Consider the following 16743-nt stretch of genomic DNA (forward strand, 5'->3'; position numbering starts at 1 on the left):
TTATTTATTTTCATTTTGGATGATCTGTCCATTGGTGAAAGTGGGGTGTTAAAATCCCCTACTGTGACTGTGTTACTGTCCATTTCCCCTTTATGGCTGTTAGCATTTGCCTTATGTATTCAGGTGCTCCTATGTTGGGTGCATAAATATTTACGATTGTTATTATCTTCTTCTTGGATTGATCCCTTGATCATTATGTAGTGTTCTTCTTTGTCTCTTGTGTCTGCTTCATAGGAGAATTGCTACTCCAGCTTTCTTTTGATTTCCATTTGCATGGAGTATCATTTTCCATCCCCTCACTTTCAGTCTGTATGTGTGCCTAGGTCTGAAGTGGGTCTCTTGTAGACAGCATATATATGGGTCTTGTTTTTGTATCCATTCAGCCAGTCTACGTCTTTTGGTTGGAGCATTTAATCCATTTACATTGAAGCTAGTTATAGATATGTATGTTCCTATTACCATTTTCGTAATTGTTTTGGGTTTGTTATTGTAGGTCTTTTCCTTCTCTTGTGTTTCCTGCCTAGAGAAGTTCCTTTAGCATTTGTTGTAAAGCTAGTTTGGTGGTGAATTCTCTTAGCTCTTGCTTGTCTGTAGAGGTTTTGATTTCTCTTATCGAATCTGAATGAGACCCTCGCTGGGTAGAGTACTCTTGGTTGTAGGTTTTTCCCTTTCATCACTTTAAATATGTCCTGCCACTCCCTTCTGGCTTGCAGAGTTTCTGCTGAAAGATCAGCTGTTAACCTTATGGGGATTCCCTTGTATGTTATTTGTTGTTTTCCCCTTGCTGCTTTTAATATATTTTCTTTGTATTTAATTTTTTCTAGTTTAATTAATGTGTGTCTTGACATGTTTCTGTATGGGACTCTGCGCTTCCTGGACTTGATTATTTCCTACATTAGGGAAGTTTTCAGCTATAATCTCTTCAAGTATTTTCTTGGACATCCCTTTCTTTTTCTCCTCTTCTTCTTCTGTCCTCAATTCATTTCATTCTTTTTTCTGCTCTGTGGTAGTTATTTCCACTATTTTGTCTTCCATGTCACTTATCTGTTTTTCATTGTCTGTTTGCTCTTTAGTTCTTCTAGGTCCTTGTTAAATGTTTCTTGTATTTTCTCCATTCTATTTCCAAGATTTTGGATCATCTTTACTATCATTACTCTGAATTCTTTTTCAGGTCGACTGCCTATTTCCTCTTCACTTGTTTGGTCTGGTGGGTTTTTACCTTGCTCTTTCATCTGCTGTGTGTTTCTCTGTCTTCTCACTTTGCTTAACTTGCTGTTTTGGGGGTCTCCTTTTCGCAGGCTGCATGTTCGTAGTTCCCGTTGTTTTTGGTGTCTGCCCGCAGTGGGTAAGGTTGATTCAGTGGGGTTGTGTAGGCTTCCTGGTGGAGGGGACTAGTGCCTGTGTTCTGGTGGATGAGGCTGGATCTTGTCTTTCTGCTGGGCAGGAGGACCATGTCCAGTGGTGTGTTTCGGGGTGTCTGTGGACTTATGATTTTAGGCAGCCTCTCTACTTACGATTTTAGGCAGCCTCTCTGCTAATGGGCTGGGTTGTTCCTGTCTTGCTAGTTGTTTGGCATGGCCTGTCGAGCACTAGAGATTGCTGGTCATTGAGTGGAGCTGAGTCTTAGCGTTGAGATGGAGATCTCTGGGAGAGCTTTCGCTGACTGATATTATGTGAAGCCGGGAGGTCTCTGGTGGACCAGTGTCCTGAACTCAGCTCTCCCACCCCAGAGGCACAGGCCTGACACCCAGCTGGAGCACCAAGACCCTGTCAGTCAGCCACACAGCTCAGAAGAAAAGGGAGGGAAAAAAAGAAAAAAGAAAAGAAAGTTATTAAAATAAGTTTTTAATTATTAAAAATGAATTAAAAAGTAATTTAAAAAAAGGGGAAAGAAAGAATAGAGCAACCAAACCATAAAACAAATCCCCCAATTATAACAAGTGCTCAAAACTATACTAGACAGACAGAACCGTAGGACAAATGGTAAAGCAAAGCTGTACAGACAAAATCACACAAAGAAGCAAACACATACACACTCACAAAAAGAGAAAAAGAAAAATATCTAAAAGGAAGAGAGCAACCAAATCAATAAAAAATCTACCAGTGGGCTTCCCTGGTGGCGCAGAGGTTGAGAGTCTGCCTGCTGATGCAGGGGACTTGGGTTCATGTCCTGGTCTGGGAAGATCCCACATGCCGCGGAGCGGCTGGGCCCGTGAGCCATGGCTGCTGAGCCTGCGCGTCCGGAGTGGCCACAACAGTGAGAGGCCTGCGTACCGCAAAAAAAAAAAAAACCCAGTGATAACAAGCTCTAAACACTAAACTAAGATAAACATAAAACCAAACCCAAGTCTACAGTTGCTCCCAAAGTCCACCTTCTCAATTTGGGATGATATGTTGTCTAATCAGGTATTTCACAGATGCAGGTACATCATGTTGATGGTGGACATTTAATCCGCTGCTCCTGAGGCTGCTGGGAGAGATTTCCCTTTCTCTTCTTTGTTCTCACAGCTCCTAGGGGCTCAGCTTTGGATTTGGCCCCGCCTCTGCGTGTAGGTCGCTGGAGGGCGTCTGTTCTTCGCTCAGACAGGACGGGGTTAAAGGAGCCGCTGATTCGGGGGCTCTGGCTCACTCAGGCCGGGGCGAGGGAGGGGTACGGAGTGCGGGGCGGGCCTACGGCGGCAGAGGCGGACGTGACGTTGCACCAGCCTGAGGCGCGCCGTGCGTTCTCCCGGGGGAGTTGTCCCTGGATCCCGGGACCCTGGCAGTGGCGGGCTGCACAGGCTCCTGGGAGGGAGGTGTGGAGAGTGACCTGTGCTCGCACACAGGCCCCTTGGGGGCGGCAGCAGCAGCCTTAGCGTCTCCCGCCCGTCTCTGGGGTCCGCGCTTTTAGCCGCGGCTCACGCCCGTCTCTGGAGCTTCTTTAAGCAGCGCTCTTAATCCCCTCTCCTCGCGCACCAGGAAACAATGGTCTCTTACCTCTTTGGCAGGTCCAGACTTTTCCCCGAATCCCTCCCGGCCAGCCGTGGCGCACTAACCCCCTGCAGGCTGTGTTCATGCCGCCAACCCCAGTCCTCTCCCTGCGATCCGGCCGAAGCCCGAGCCTCAGCTCCCAGCCCCACCCGCCCTGGCGGGTGAGCAGACGAGCCTCTCGGGCTGGTGAGTGCCGGTCGGCACCGACCCTCTGTGCGGGAATCTCCCCGCTTTGCCCTCCGCACCCCTGTGGCTGCGCTCTCCTCCGCCACTCGCAGTCTCCGCCCGCGAAGGGGCTTCCTAGTGTGTGGAAACCTTACCTCCTTCACAGCTCCCTCCCCCTGGTGCAGATCCCGTCCCTATTCTTTTGCCCTACCCAGGTACATGGGGGGGGTTTCTTGCCTTTTGGGAGGTCTGAGGTCTTCTGCCAGCATTCAGCAGGTGTTCTGTAGGAGCTGTTCCACGTGTAGATGTATTTCTGGTGTATCTGTGGGTAGGAAGGTGATCTCCGCGTCTTACTGTTCCGCCATCTTGACAGTCTGTCCTGGCAATATTTTTTTAACGTTTTAACTTTAAAATATATGATCCTTCTTTTACAGGAACACCAGATGCATTTTCCCAGTTACTCACCTGCCCATATTGTGACAGAGGATATAAACGCTTTACCTCTCTGAAAGAACACATTAAATATCGCCATGAAAAGAACGAAGACAACTTCAGTTGCTCCCTGTGCAGTTACACCTTTGCGTACAGAACCCAGCTCGAACGTCACATGACCTCCCACAAATCAGGAAGAGATCAAGTAAGTGGAATGACTGCATTCACGAAATTTCCACACTGAAAACTCACCCCTCCACAGAAGGCGAGGGTTTTAATATACTGAAAAATTTAGGGGATGTGTCTGGTCTACAGCCTTATGAAAAGGAAAGTGATTATTCATTTGGATTATCTGGTCATTTCTGATTTTAAAAGCACATATGAACACTATGTTAGAGGTAACTAAGTTTTCTTTTTCAGGTAGGTCCCTTTCATCTCAATTTAATTGTTTTGCTTATACCATAACAAATATTTCTCTTACGTTTAGGATTTCAGAATACATACTACTGGAATGTTCAGTGTAGAGAAAACAACTGATTACATAAACTGCATGCCTCTAAAAATCTAAAGTTCAGAGTCTAAACCATTTTTAATCTGAAGATTCAATTTTCATATGGTTTATTCTACTTGTTTCACTTTGCCTCAATTTCTAGAAGCATAGACCAAGACTATCCTGTAAGTGTAAGTTATATTTAAATTGTTGGCTCTGTACTTAAGTACAGGTTAAAGTTAAAGAAGCTTTTGCCAGTTGTCCTTTTATAAGATCCTGATAACTATCAACTGCAAGTAATGAAATTTAGCTACTTAATTCTAGATTTAAAAGTCAAGTAAATATTCAGCTGCACAGGGTATGTTGAGGCTATGTCCAGTTTCTTATATCCAAGGATGTGAACATCTGTCCACCTGAGTGCATGAGAGTCTGCTCTGTGTGCACCTAAGTCACAGATCCCCTAGAGGACAAGTTACCCCAAACCAGAAAACTGCAACAGAATGATGAGAAGGGTCAGCCTGTCCTCTCAGGACTCTGGGGACAACACTCACGAACTAAGATAAGGGGTGTGGGAGGGTGGCAGGCAGGGAGCAAGAACCAAGCTTCTCCTTAGGTGGGTCAGTCCACGCAGGGCACTTGGGGTGGAGCGAGCGCCAGGAGGGGAGAAAACTGACACACGGAAGACAAAGCCCATCTGTTCGCATCTGCCCCGCACGAGTCTTGTCAGGGACAATACAGACGCATGCTCTTGCCACCCTGGTGTCCCGACATGACCATGCTATAGACAAGCCCTGGGGAAAGGGCCTGCCAGGTGATGTTTGGGGAGCAGCTCCGTCCTGCCTCTGCTGCCCCACATCCTCTACCCTGAGGGCCCTTGTCAAAGGAGGGGACCTTCAGAGGACAGATGGAACTGGTGGGGAAAGCAGGAGATGCTGCTATAAAATTGTAAGATCTCTGATGAGGGTGAAGGCCACTTTCTGTGAGGATTTGTCTGATGGGTTTTGCAAAGGTAGTCGGTTTTATATGTGAAGTATGTAGTCAGACCAACGTCAGAAAGGAGCTGTGATAAATGTAATAATGTGAGAAACAGAATTGGGAACAATTTAGGTTAGGACCAAAGGGCAGACCATCTGCCTTGCTGGCCTTTGAAAAGTGTCTGAGTTTCGATTCTGTATGAGGCCTGTTGTAGGTGTTAAAGGCACAATGGTGAAAAAGATGAGCCAAGTCCCTGCCAGTAGAAGGCGTGTATTAATTAGTAGGTGACCGAAATGTAAGCTATAAAAGCAGGTAGAATGATGAAAAAATAAGAGTAAGAGGATAGAAAGTTTTTCTTTTTTTACAGGGTAGGGAGACCTTTCTGAGAATAAGTGTGATAGGGAAGCCACTGAAAGATACTGCATTTTGTCTTTAAATTCTAAGGCAGCTCGGGCTCCTGGGTGGAAAGTAGACAGAGAGACAAGAAGGAAGCAGGGAGCCCACTTAGAGGCTGTGGTCTAGGCCAGAGGTGGTCGGTGTGGCAGACGCAACATCGTGAGGGACCGTGGGGGCGGGATGGCTTGCTGCGGGATTGAACAAGGGTCTGAGGGAAAGAGAGGGATCAGGGATTCCTCCGAAGTTCAGGGCTTAAATGATGATCAGATCAATGAGGGGGTTATTCACAGAGGTAAGAGACACACGAGGGGAGGGCCGACTCTTCAGGAGAGAAATGCAGGCGTCACCGCAGGCCTGTTGACAGTGGCCAGTTGCTTCCCAGTGGGGACCATCGAGGGAGCGGCCGGCTGCGAGGGCCTGGCATTGAGGGGATGGGAGACGTCGAGCGAGAGACGTTTGGGAGTTGTCACCGTATGTTCGCTTTCAAAGCCAGGGGTTTGGGTGAAGTAGAGCACGGTGCGTGCTCATTCTCTGTCCTTCCTGTACGAAGGACAGAAGAAGGGAGAGTCCAGTGAGGGAGAGCACGCAGCAAGCAGAGCCTGAGCCTTTGACAGATGGGTAGAATCTTAACTGTCAGAATTCAGGGGAAGCAGAGCCAGGAAGTAAGGCATAGTATAAATCAGAGCAAGGAGGCGAAGAGCAGTACATGTGCAGGAGGTTGGGACCCACTGGACGACTGGGACATAGGCTCCTGAGAGGGGACTGGCGAAGAAGCCTGGAAACTCAGGGGCTATGAACCTGGCGTCCGTAGTAGTAGAATCTGGGTTCAGGGGTGGAGAGGAATCCTCTAGAAATCTGTGCGCAGAATTGTTGAGTAAGTCAATTCCAGTGGTGCTTCTGTGAGAGTAACAGCGGGTGCAGGATAGATTCGAAGCATACAGAAGTGGGGTTGGTGAGCCAGGCAGAAAGCTAGTACAACCACCCATGCTGGCTGAAAAACATGGGGGCGCTTTTTAAATCATCAGATTAAGGCACACTTTGGAAATACCAAACTTACTAGAGACAGGCTACGGTGCTGAAAAAGCCCGGCCTTTTCTTCTGCGTAGTAACTGTGCTACAGACAGATGACGGATGTTCTCGACTGCAGTTCCGTTATCTGTGAGTCAGACTGCAGGCGACGTGGCCTCTAGTTCCTAGCGAAGTGCGTAGTGTTTGTGCTAATGCTGTGCTGCTTCACACTTCTGATCCTTTAGGAAGTGGAGATTTTCCTTTACGTCAAAATTCTGTTGCCATGATCAACCTCCTTTTGGTAATATTCCTAGTGTTAGATTTTTGTGACTGTTAAAATTTGAGAATCACCAAAACCTTACTTTTAGTAGATTGGATGTTCTTTATCTCTAAAGCCTTTTTGCTTTATAAATAAAACACCAATTCTTTCTTACAGAGACATGTGACGCAGTCTGGGGGTAATCGTAAATTCAAGTGCACTGAATGTGGAAAAGCTTTCAAATACAAACACCATCTAAAAGAGCACTTAAGAATCCACAGTGGTAAATATTTGTTTTCTTTGTCTATGGTGAATATCATAGCAATTACGGTAATAAATTAGTATCACATGCGATCTACACACACGATTAGAAATGCTGCTTTTCTTTTAGGATAAAGACTAATCTGGAGAAATCTTCTGCTTGTAAATGGTATTTTACTGGAATCTTAATCTTTGACTAAAGTATAGCAAGTATAAAGTATAGCAAGTATACTAAAGTATAGCAAGTCAATAGGACATACTCCAAATTTCCTCATCAGAATAGCATGCATTAACCAGACATACAACCTGAAAACACTTCAGCTTTCTGGTGAATGTCTGCACAGTTAACAAGGGAATGATAAAGGGTACGGGGTACCATGTGCACAAGGAAAGGAGGAGATGAAGACACTCTACCTGAGAGAAGTAGAAATGGAACTCGAGGCAGGAGGTGGCAGTGGGTGCTGTGGAGTCAGCGGGAGAGGGCAGCACAGCAGGGCGCGGACTGAGGCGTGAAGGGGGACTTAGCTCCGCCCTCCTCTCACCCTTCCCTTCTAGTCATTGTCTGCAGCTTTATGTACAGAATGAACATTACTATATGGTAAAAATGTTATGTCTGTTTAGAAACTTGTTTCCACAAAAGCTCTCAAAACCTAGAAAGTATCCCACATTTGCATTATGAACTCTGTTCGTCTCCTGATTAATTCTGATGTATTACTTAAGACTTAAATAATTTTAATGAAAAACAGTGGTTAGCTCATGAGTGGGAAATTATGTGTCTGCACACGCTTATTTTGTGAAGATTTCACAAATGTCCTGCAAGAAGAGTAGAGTTGGGTGGCCTTATGAGGGCTGCTTGGTGATATCTGTGTTTTATTTTGGAATTGCATTTATAGACGTTGTGCTGAATTGGTTGTTGAGGGCTAAATAATGTTAAAGTTACCACTTAAACCAAGACTCATACAAATACAGTTTAAAATTTTTACACATTATAATGTGTCTGGAAAGTAAAGATTGTCTTTTAGAGCCTGGAATAGGATCCTGTTTCTCAGCTTCTCAGCTCCTGTGCCATTGAACAGTTTTCATCAATTTTATACATATATATTAACATATATTTATATATATATTAAATGGACCTTTTCTCCTCTTACACCACTGTCCTTTTTTCTTCCGGCCTTATAATCGACATATAGCACTGTATAAGTTTAAGGTGTACAGTGTGATCTGACTTACGTACATCATGAAATGATGGACGTTCACTAAACTTACTGTGATAATCTCATGCAGACGCAAAATTATACAAAAAAATACGTTCCTTGTGATGAGAGCTCTTGGGATTTACTCTCAGCTTCCATATACAACATGCTGCAGTGTTGATTATACTTATCATGTTATACATGGCATTCCTAGTACTTACTTACCTTATAACTTCTTATAACTGGAAGTTTGTACCTTTTTTGACCACCTTCATCCAGGTCCCCCCCACCCCCCGCCTCTGGTAATCACAGATCTGATCTCTTTTTCTGTGAGTTTGTAGATTTTTATAAAGTGTCTTTGTCTGGTTTTGGTATCAGGCTGATGCTGGCCTTGTAGAATGAGTTCAGAAGCATCCCTTCCTAAAGTAAGATTCACTTACAAAGTGAATGTCATATGGTCCTATTGCAGTCATACAAGAGGACTTATCAGATCTATAGATGATACGCAGTTGGGACGCACAGATCACACCAAACATTAAAATATAAGTCTAGAAACAAGAAGTTAATAATCACAGAATCCTACGTTGATATTCAAAAATCAACCTCAATCAAGTAGGGAGCTAGTAGCTGTAGTACCTACAGAAAAACTTTAGGAGTTTCGATGGTGAAGAGCTTTGTATAAGCTAACAGTATGCTGCTGCTTTAAAAGATAAGGCAAATTTAGGCCACATCGTAGAACCAAAACTTCCACTGTGCTCTGCTCTCCATTCATTATGTATTTATGTCTCTTATTCTTAAAATTATTTACTATGAGGCTTGTACACATTCAATACAGCAAAAATTTTAAAAACATTTAAGAAAAATAAAGTTAAGAAAGTAAGACAGGCATGAAGTAAACATGAGAACAAAAGGAATATATAAAATCCTTTGCACATGCTAGAAGTGACCACAAATTAGACCCTAAGGTTTCGGAAGTAAGAAAACTACAATTAGTAACCAAGACCCAGACTGACTGTAAGTAAAAAGAATCAGTTGCTGGAAAAAGCACAACCCTTCCTGATACTAAGTCCATAGAGAAAGTTGTTCCTTGAAGCATCACTAAGAATAAAGAACAGGGAGGACCTTCAAGATGGCGGAGGAGTAAGACGAGGAGATCACCTTCCTCCCCACAAATGCATCAGATATACATCTACATATGGAACAACTCCTACAGAATGCCGGCAGAAGACCACAGACTTCCCAATAGGCAAGACTCTCCCCACATACCTGGCCGTGTGGCTGACAGGGTCTTGGTGCTCCAGCTGGGTGTCAGGCCTGAGTCTCTGAGGTGGGAGAGCCGAGTTCAGGACACTGGTCCACTAGAGACCTCCTGGCCCCATGTAATATCAATTGGCGAGAGCTCTCCCAGAGATCTCCGTCTCAATGCTAAGACCCAGCTAAACTCAGTGACCAGCAAGATCCAGTGCTGGACAGGCCATGCCAAACAACTAGCAAGACAGGAACACAACCCCACCCATTAGCAAAGAGGCTGCCTAAAATCATAATAAGGTCACAGACACCCCAAAACACACCACTGGACACGGACGGTCCTGTCGACCAGAAATACAAGATCCAGCCTCACCCACCAGAACACAGGCACCAGTCTCCTCCACTAGGAGCCTACACAACCCACTGAACCAACCTTAGCCACTTGGAGCAGACACCAAAAACAGAACCTGCAGCCTGTGAAAAGAAGACCGCAAACGCAGTAACTTAGGCAATGAGAAGACAGAAATACACAGCAGATGAAGAAGGTAAAAACCCACGACACTGAACAAATGAAGAGGAAATAGGCAGTCTACCTGAAAAAGAATTCAGAGTGATCGATAGTAAAGATGATCCAAAATCTTGGAAATAGAATGGAGAAAATACAAAAAACATTTAACAAGGACCTAGAAGAACTAAAGAGCAAACAGACAATGATGTACACCACAATAAATGAAATTAAAAATCCTCTAGAAGGAATCAATAGCAGAATAACTGAGGCAGAAGAACGGATAAGTGACCTGGAAGATAAAATACTGGAAATAACTACCACAGAGCAGAATAAATAAAAAAGAATGAAATGAATTGAGGACAGTCTCAGAGACCTCTGGGACAACATTAAACTCACCAACATTCGAATTACAGGGGTCCCAGAAGAAGAGGAGAAAAAGAAAGGGACTGAGAAAATATGTGAAGGGATTATAGTTGAAAACTTCCCTAATATGGGAAAGGAAATAATCAACTCCAAGAGGACAGAGAGTCCCATACAGGATAAATCCAAAGAGAAACATACCAAGACACATGTTAATCAAACTATCAAAAATTAAATACAAAGAATTAAAAGCAGCAAGGGAAAAGCAACAAATAACACAGAAGGGAATCCCATAAGGTTAACAGCTGATCTTTGAGCAGAAACTCTGCAAGCCAGAAGGCAGTGGCAGGACATATTTAAAGTGATGAAAGGGAAGAACCTACAACCAAGATTACTCTACCCAGCAAGGATCTCATTCAGATTGGACGGAGAAATTAAAACCTTTACAGACAAGCAAAAGCTAACAGAATTCAGCACCACCAAACCAGCTTTACAACAAATGCTGAAGGAACTTCTCTAGGCAGGAAACACAAGAGAAAGAAAAGACCTACAATAACAAACCCAGAACAATTAAGAAAATGGTAATTGGAACATACATATCAATAATTACCTTAGATGTAAATGTATTAAATGCTCCAACCAAAACACAGACTGGCTGAATGGATACAGAAACATATGCTGTCTGCAAGAGGTGCACTTCAGACCTAGGGACACATACAGACTGAAAGTGAGGGGATGGAAAAAGATATTCCATGCAAATGGAAATAAAAGAACGCTGGAGTAGCAATTCTCCTATCAGACAAAATAGAGTTTAAAATAAAGGCTAGGGCTTCCCTGGTGGCACAGTGGTTGAGAGTAAACCTGCCAATGCAGGGGACACGGGTTCGTGCCCCGGTCCAGGAAGATCCCACCTGCCACAGAGCGGCTGGGCCCATGAGCCATGGTCGCTGAGCCTGCACGTCCGGAGCTTGTGCTCCGCAACGGGAGAGGCGGCCACAACAGTGAGAGGCCCGCGTACCGTAAAAAAAAAAAAAAAAAGAAATACTAGCAAACAGAATCCATCAGCACATTGAAAGGATCATACACCATGATCAAGTGGGATTTATCCCATGAATGCAAGGATTCTGACAAAATTCAACACCCATTTATGATAAAAACCCTCCAAAAAGTAGGCATAAAGGGAACTTACCTCAGCATAATAAAGGCCATATATGACAAACCCACAGCCAGCATCATTCTCAATGGTGAAAAACTGAAAGCATTTCCACTAAGATCAGGAACAAGACAAGGTTGCCCACTCTCACCACTCTTATTCAACATAGTTTTGGAAGTTTTAGCCACAGCAGTCAGAGAAGAAAAAGAACAGGAATCCAAATCGGAAAAGAAGAAGTAATGCTGATGACATGATACTGTACTAGAGAATCCTAAAGATGCTACCGGAAGACTACTAGAGCTAATCAATGAATTTGGTAGAGTAGCAGGATACAAAATTAATGCACAGAAATCTCTTGCATTCCTATATACACACTAATAATGAAAATTCTGAAACAGAAATTAAGGAAACACTCCCATTTACCATTGCAACAAAAAGAATAAAATACCTAGGAATAAACCTACCTAAGGAGACAAAAGACCTGTATGCAGAAAACTATAAGACACTGATGAAAGAAATTAAAGATGATACAAACAGATGGAGAGATATACTGTGTTCTTGGATTGGAAGAATCAACACTGAAAATGAGTATACTGCCCAAAGCAATCTACAGGTTCAATGCAATCCCTGTCAAACTACCAATGGCATTTTTCACAGAACTAGAACAAAAAAATTGCACAACTTGTATGGAAACACAAAAGACCCCAAATAGTCAAAGCAATCTTGAGAACGAAAAACAGAGCTGGAGGAATCAGGCTCCCGGACTTCAGACTATACTACAAAGCTACAGTGATCAAGACAGTATGGTGCTGGCACAAAAACAGAAAGATAGATCAATGGAACAGGATAGAAGCCCAGAGAAAAACCCACGCACATATGGTCACCTTATCTTTGATAAAGGAGGCAAGAATATACAGTGGAGAAAAGACAGCCTCTTCAATAAGTGGTGCTGGGAAACCTGGACAGCTACGTGTAAAAGAATGAGATTAGAAAACTTCCTAACACCATACACAAAAATAAACTCAAAATGGATTAAAGACCTAAATGTAAGGCCAGAAACTATCAAACTCTTAGAGGAAAACATAGGCAGAACACTCTATGACATAAATCACAGCAAGATCCTTTTTGACCCACCTCCTAGAGAAATGGAAATAAAAACAAAAACAAACAAATGGGACCTAATGAAACTTCAAAGCTTTTGCACAGCAAAGGTTACTATAAACAAGATGAAAAGACAACCCTCAGAAAGGAGAAAATATTTGCAAATGAAGCAACTGACAAAGGATTAATCTCCAAAATACACCAGCAGCTTATGCAGCTCAATATCAGAAAAACAAACAACCCAATCCAAAAATGGGCAGAAGACCTAAATAGACATTTCTCCAAAGAAGATATACAGATTGCCAACAAACACATGGAAGGGTGCTCAACATCACTAATCATTAGAGAAATGCAAATCAAACCTACAATGAGGTATCACCTCACACCGGTCAGAATGGCCATCATCAAAAAATCTACAAACAATAAATGCTGGAGAGGGTGTGGAGAAAAGGGAACCCTCTTGCACTGTTGGTGGGAATGTGAATTGATACAGCCACTATGGAGAACAGTATGGAGGTTCCTTAAAAAACTAAAAAATAGAACTACCATACAACCCAGCAATCCCACTACTGGGCATATATCCTGAGAAAACCATAATTCAGAAAGAGTCATGTACAACAATGCTCACTGCAGCTCTATTTACAATAGCAAGGACATGGAAGCAACCTAAGTGTCCGTCGACAGATGAATGGATAAAGAAGATGTGGCACATATATACAATGGAACATTACTCAGCCATAAAAAGAAACGAAATTGAGTTATTTGTAGTGAGGTGGATGGACCTAGAGTCTGTCATACAGAGTGAAGTAAGTCAGAAAGAGAAAAACAAATACCATATGCTAACACATATATATAGAATCAAAAAAAAACAGGTTATGAAGAACCTAGGGGCAGGACAGGAATAAAGACACAGACGTAGAGAATGGACTTGAGGACACAGGGAGGGTAAGGTTAAGCTGGGACAAAGTGAGAGAGTGGCATGGACATATATACGCTACCGAACGTAAAATAGCTAGCTAGTGGGAAGCAGCCGCATAGCACAGGGAGATCATATCGGAGCTTTGTGACCACCTAGAGGGGTGGGATAGGGAGGGTGGGAGGGAGATGCAAGACCGAGGGGATATGGGGATATATGTATACGTATAGCTGATTCACTTTGTTATGCAGCAGAAACTGACACACCATTGCAAAGCAATTATACTCCAATAAAGATGTTAAAAATTAAGTTAAAAAAGAATAAAGAACAAAATATTTATATCCTGAGAAATATCCTTAAAATAATACAGCAGAGAATTTGATAGTGTTTTCTCTCTAAAATAAGATTCTTCAATAGAGGCCAATGATATTTCAGCAAAGTGCAATTCAGAAAAAGCATTGTCCCAGGGTGGCCGATGGATGCCGTCCCAGTCTACGGCTCCCGGATGGTTTATTCCAAGGGGAGAGTTCAAGCAGGGCTACTCAGTGTCATTGCAGATACATTGAGAAACTAGTATACCAAGACAGTGCTGTGACAATTTCATTGTATTTTATACAATATTGGTCCATAGGAGATTGGAAAGTTTTTTTAATGAAAAAACAAATGATCCTTCACCACAGATGGTTTTGAAAGCACTGTTTAGAGTATCTAGTAATGAATGAACTGCATATCCTTCAGGAATCCTCTGTAATTTTTTTTCTCAGCTGAGTTTTCATAAGGCCTTGAGGGTCAGGGTCCTCGATTATATGCCCTAAAATTGCCCGGATAGTTGGTCTCTTCTGATACCCATGAAATGAACCCTATGCAGAGACGTGTGTCACGCGTCATGTGAACTTCACACATGGGTGGGAACTGAGCTGTGAGAAGGCCACCACACCACACACGGGGGTGCAAAGGAGCCCCTGCACCTGGGCTGGGATCCTCCCAGCAAGTAACCTGGGTTTGTTCCACGGCCTCACAGTCATTTTAGCCTGGAAAACCTTTACATCAGGTGCACCCGAACACCCACCCAGCCATTAAAAGCAAGTCAGTGTTCGCAGTACATGTAACTTTGAGCAGCACACCCTCCTGATACGACCTGCAGGGCTGAGTGGTTACAAACACTGACCCAGGTCGACTGGTAAGCGAGCTGATGTGCTTCATCTATCATCCGTAAGCTATGAAGTCAGAGTTAGAAACAAGAGTTTTTCTAACAAACGTAGTGACTTTGGCTCTAGAATAATTGTCCTGCAGACTTTCTTTGCAGGAGTGGTAAAGTATCAGGGTGATTCCCAATAAGCATAATGATAACTAGCACTTACTGAACACTTAACTCTGTACAGCCACACTCTAGTTATTTGCATGCATTAAGTCATATAGTTCTCACAATAACCCTGTGAGGTGGATGCTACCGTTTCCTCTTTTTTTTTTTTTTTTTTTAAACTGATGAGAAAATGGAGGTTCAGCAAGCTTAGCTTTGTCCACAGTCACTCAGCTGGGACATGGCAGAGCTGGGGCTCTGACACAGGCATCCTGTCTCCAAAGCCACTGCCGTACCCACTGTGCTCTTCTACCTCCCTGTTTGTAAAGACAGAAGTAACCTGTATTACATATGCTTATTTTCCTAGAGAGCAGGAGAACAAGCGTAGCTCACCTAAAAATGCCACCGAATAATTAAGAATGTTAAAATAGGAGAGATACTAGGACATATCCCTTATTTTACCCCCACTGGAAATTTTTATCTGATGCATTTTGAGTAATGAATCATATTTCAGGCATCCCACTGGAAAGATACTGATTAAACTGGAGAATTTCCAGAGGTGAGTTAACAAGCGAGTAAGGGTTCTAAAAACCACGTCCCACGAGGAACGCGTGAAAGACCCGGATATGTTCAACGTACACAAGGGAAATTGAAGAATACACGTGACAGCTCTTCATCAGTTTGGAAGTCTGGCTCGTGGAAGAAAAGTTAACCCAATTCTGTGGCATCAGAAGCAAACTAGTGCAGGGAAGTAGGCGCTCCAAGCAGCGGACTCTGGCTTAGTACTGAGCCTCTGTCTCACCGCCTTTGGAAGGAATCACTAACACTTCTCGAGAGCACACTGAGGTTTGCTATATAATCTCACATAACTGCTACAACAGTCCAGCGAGGATGTACCTACATTTATGCACCAAAACACTGAGGCTTAAAAAGGTTAAGAGAACAGCCTGCGACAGAGCCAGAATCTGAACCCAGACCCACGGTCCTCAGCAGAGCCAGACGAGACTGTCCTCCACAGAGCTGTCCAGCGGCAGGAGACTCCTTCTAATAAAGGAGGTTAAGCAGAGATGAGCCAGTGTCAAGGATGATACAAAATGAACTCTTCATTGAGAAGGAGGCTACATAGAGGGCTTATTAGATTCCTTCCAGTTCTGATTTCTTAGATATAAATTTCTATGAAAATATAATGCACTTGTTTTAAAGTTTACAACATTGAAGTTACATTACTAGCAGAGCTTACATTGACTTTCCTGCTGCTTTCCTTTTAATTATTAAAAAGAAAGGGGGAATGTGTTGGGGGTGGGGTGGGATGAACTGGGAGATTGGGATTGACATGTATACACTAGTATGTATAAAATAGATACCTAATAAGAACCTGCTGTATAAAAAATAAATTTCAAAAATTCAAAAAAAGAATAAAGCTGAATATACCAGAAGCTAACACAACATTGCAAATCAACTATACATCAATTAAAAAAAATAAAGTGGCTATAAACATCAAAAAAAGGGGGGGGGGAGATAAAGAGCTTTAATTTTGCTACTGAGTAGATAATCAGCATCGTCACATTTCATAATTTTCATAATTAGCCATTCATTCATCTAAAGAAGGTTTTTAAAGAGCATCTCTGTGAGCTGCTGAGCTGCACTGTAACAGGTGCAGGTAAACGGCCCACAACACCTGGAGTTTGCTACCTCCCTGAAAATGGGCATCAGTAACTTTTAAATTATAAATGATGAACTATAAGTTAAAGCAAAAGGAAAAAAGAAATAGGCTGTATGTAAATATTTCATGTAGCTCAGTGCTTCTCAAAATTTTCTGTCCAAGTATCCCTACTGGCCAAGAAGAATAAATGCCTTGTGCCCTGGAAGGTCTAGGGAAGCAACTTAAAGGAGGCCTCTGTAAGCAGGAAGCTTCTTTGTTTTTTTCCTAACGTTTCACAGAAACGTTGCATTTGTGCAACACAGTCTAATCTGTGTCTTAATATTTACATGTTTTAAATTACCATAA

At 43.0% G+C, this 16743-nt stretch overlaps 1 protein-coding gene across 1 annotated transcript in view; it reads left to right on the forward strand.

The window, feature by feature from the left end:
• The window catches only part of ZEB1 (zinc finger E-box binding homeobox 1), a 194756-nt gene that overhangs the window by 170934 nt on the left and 7079 nt on the right, over positions 1–16743 (forward strand). The window contains exons 5-6 of the mRNA XM_030832264.2: positions 3570–3772; positions 6873–6978. Of these exons, the coding sequence (XP_030688124.1) occupies positions 3570–3772; positions 6873–6978 (309 nt within the window). The remainder of the gene's footprint in view (positions 1–3569; positions 3773–6872; positions 6979–16743) is intronic.

Source organism: Globicephala melas, chromosome 2, assembly GCF_963455315.2.
Source record: "Globicephala melas chromosome 2, mGloMel1.2, whole genome shotgun sequence".
Lineage (NCBI taxonomy): Eukaryota > Metazoa > Chordata > Mammalia > Artiodactyla > Delphinidae > Globicephala > Globicephala melas.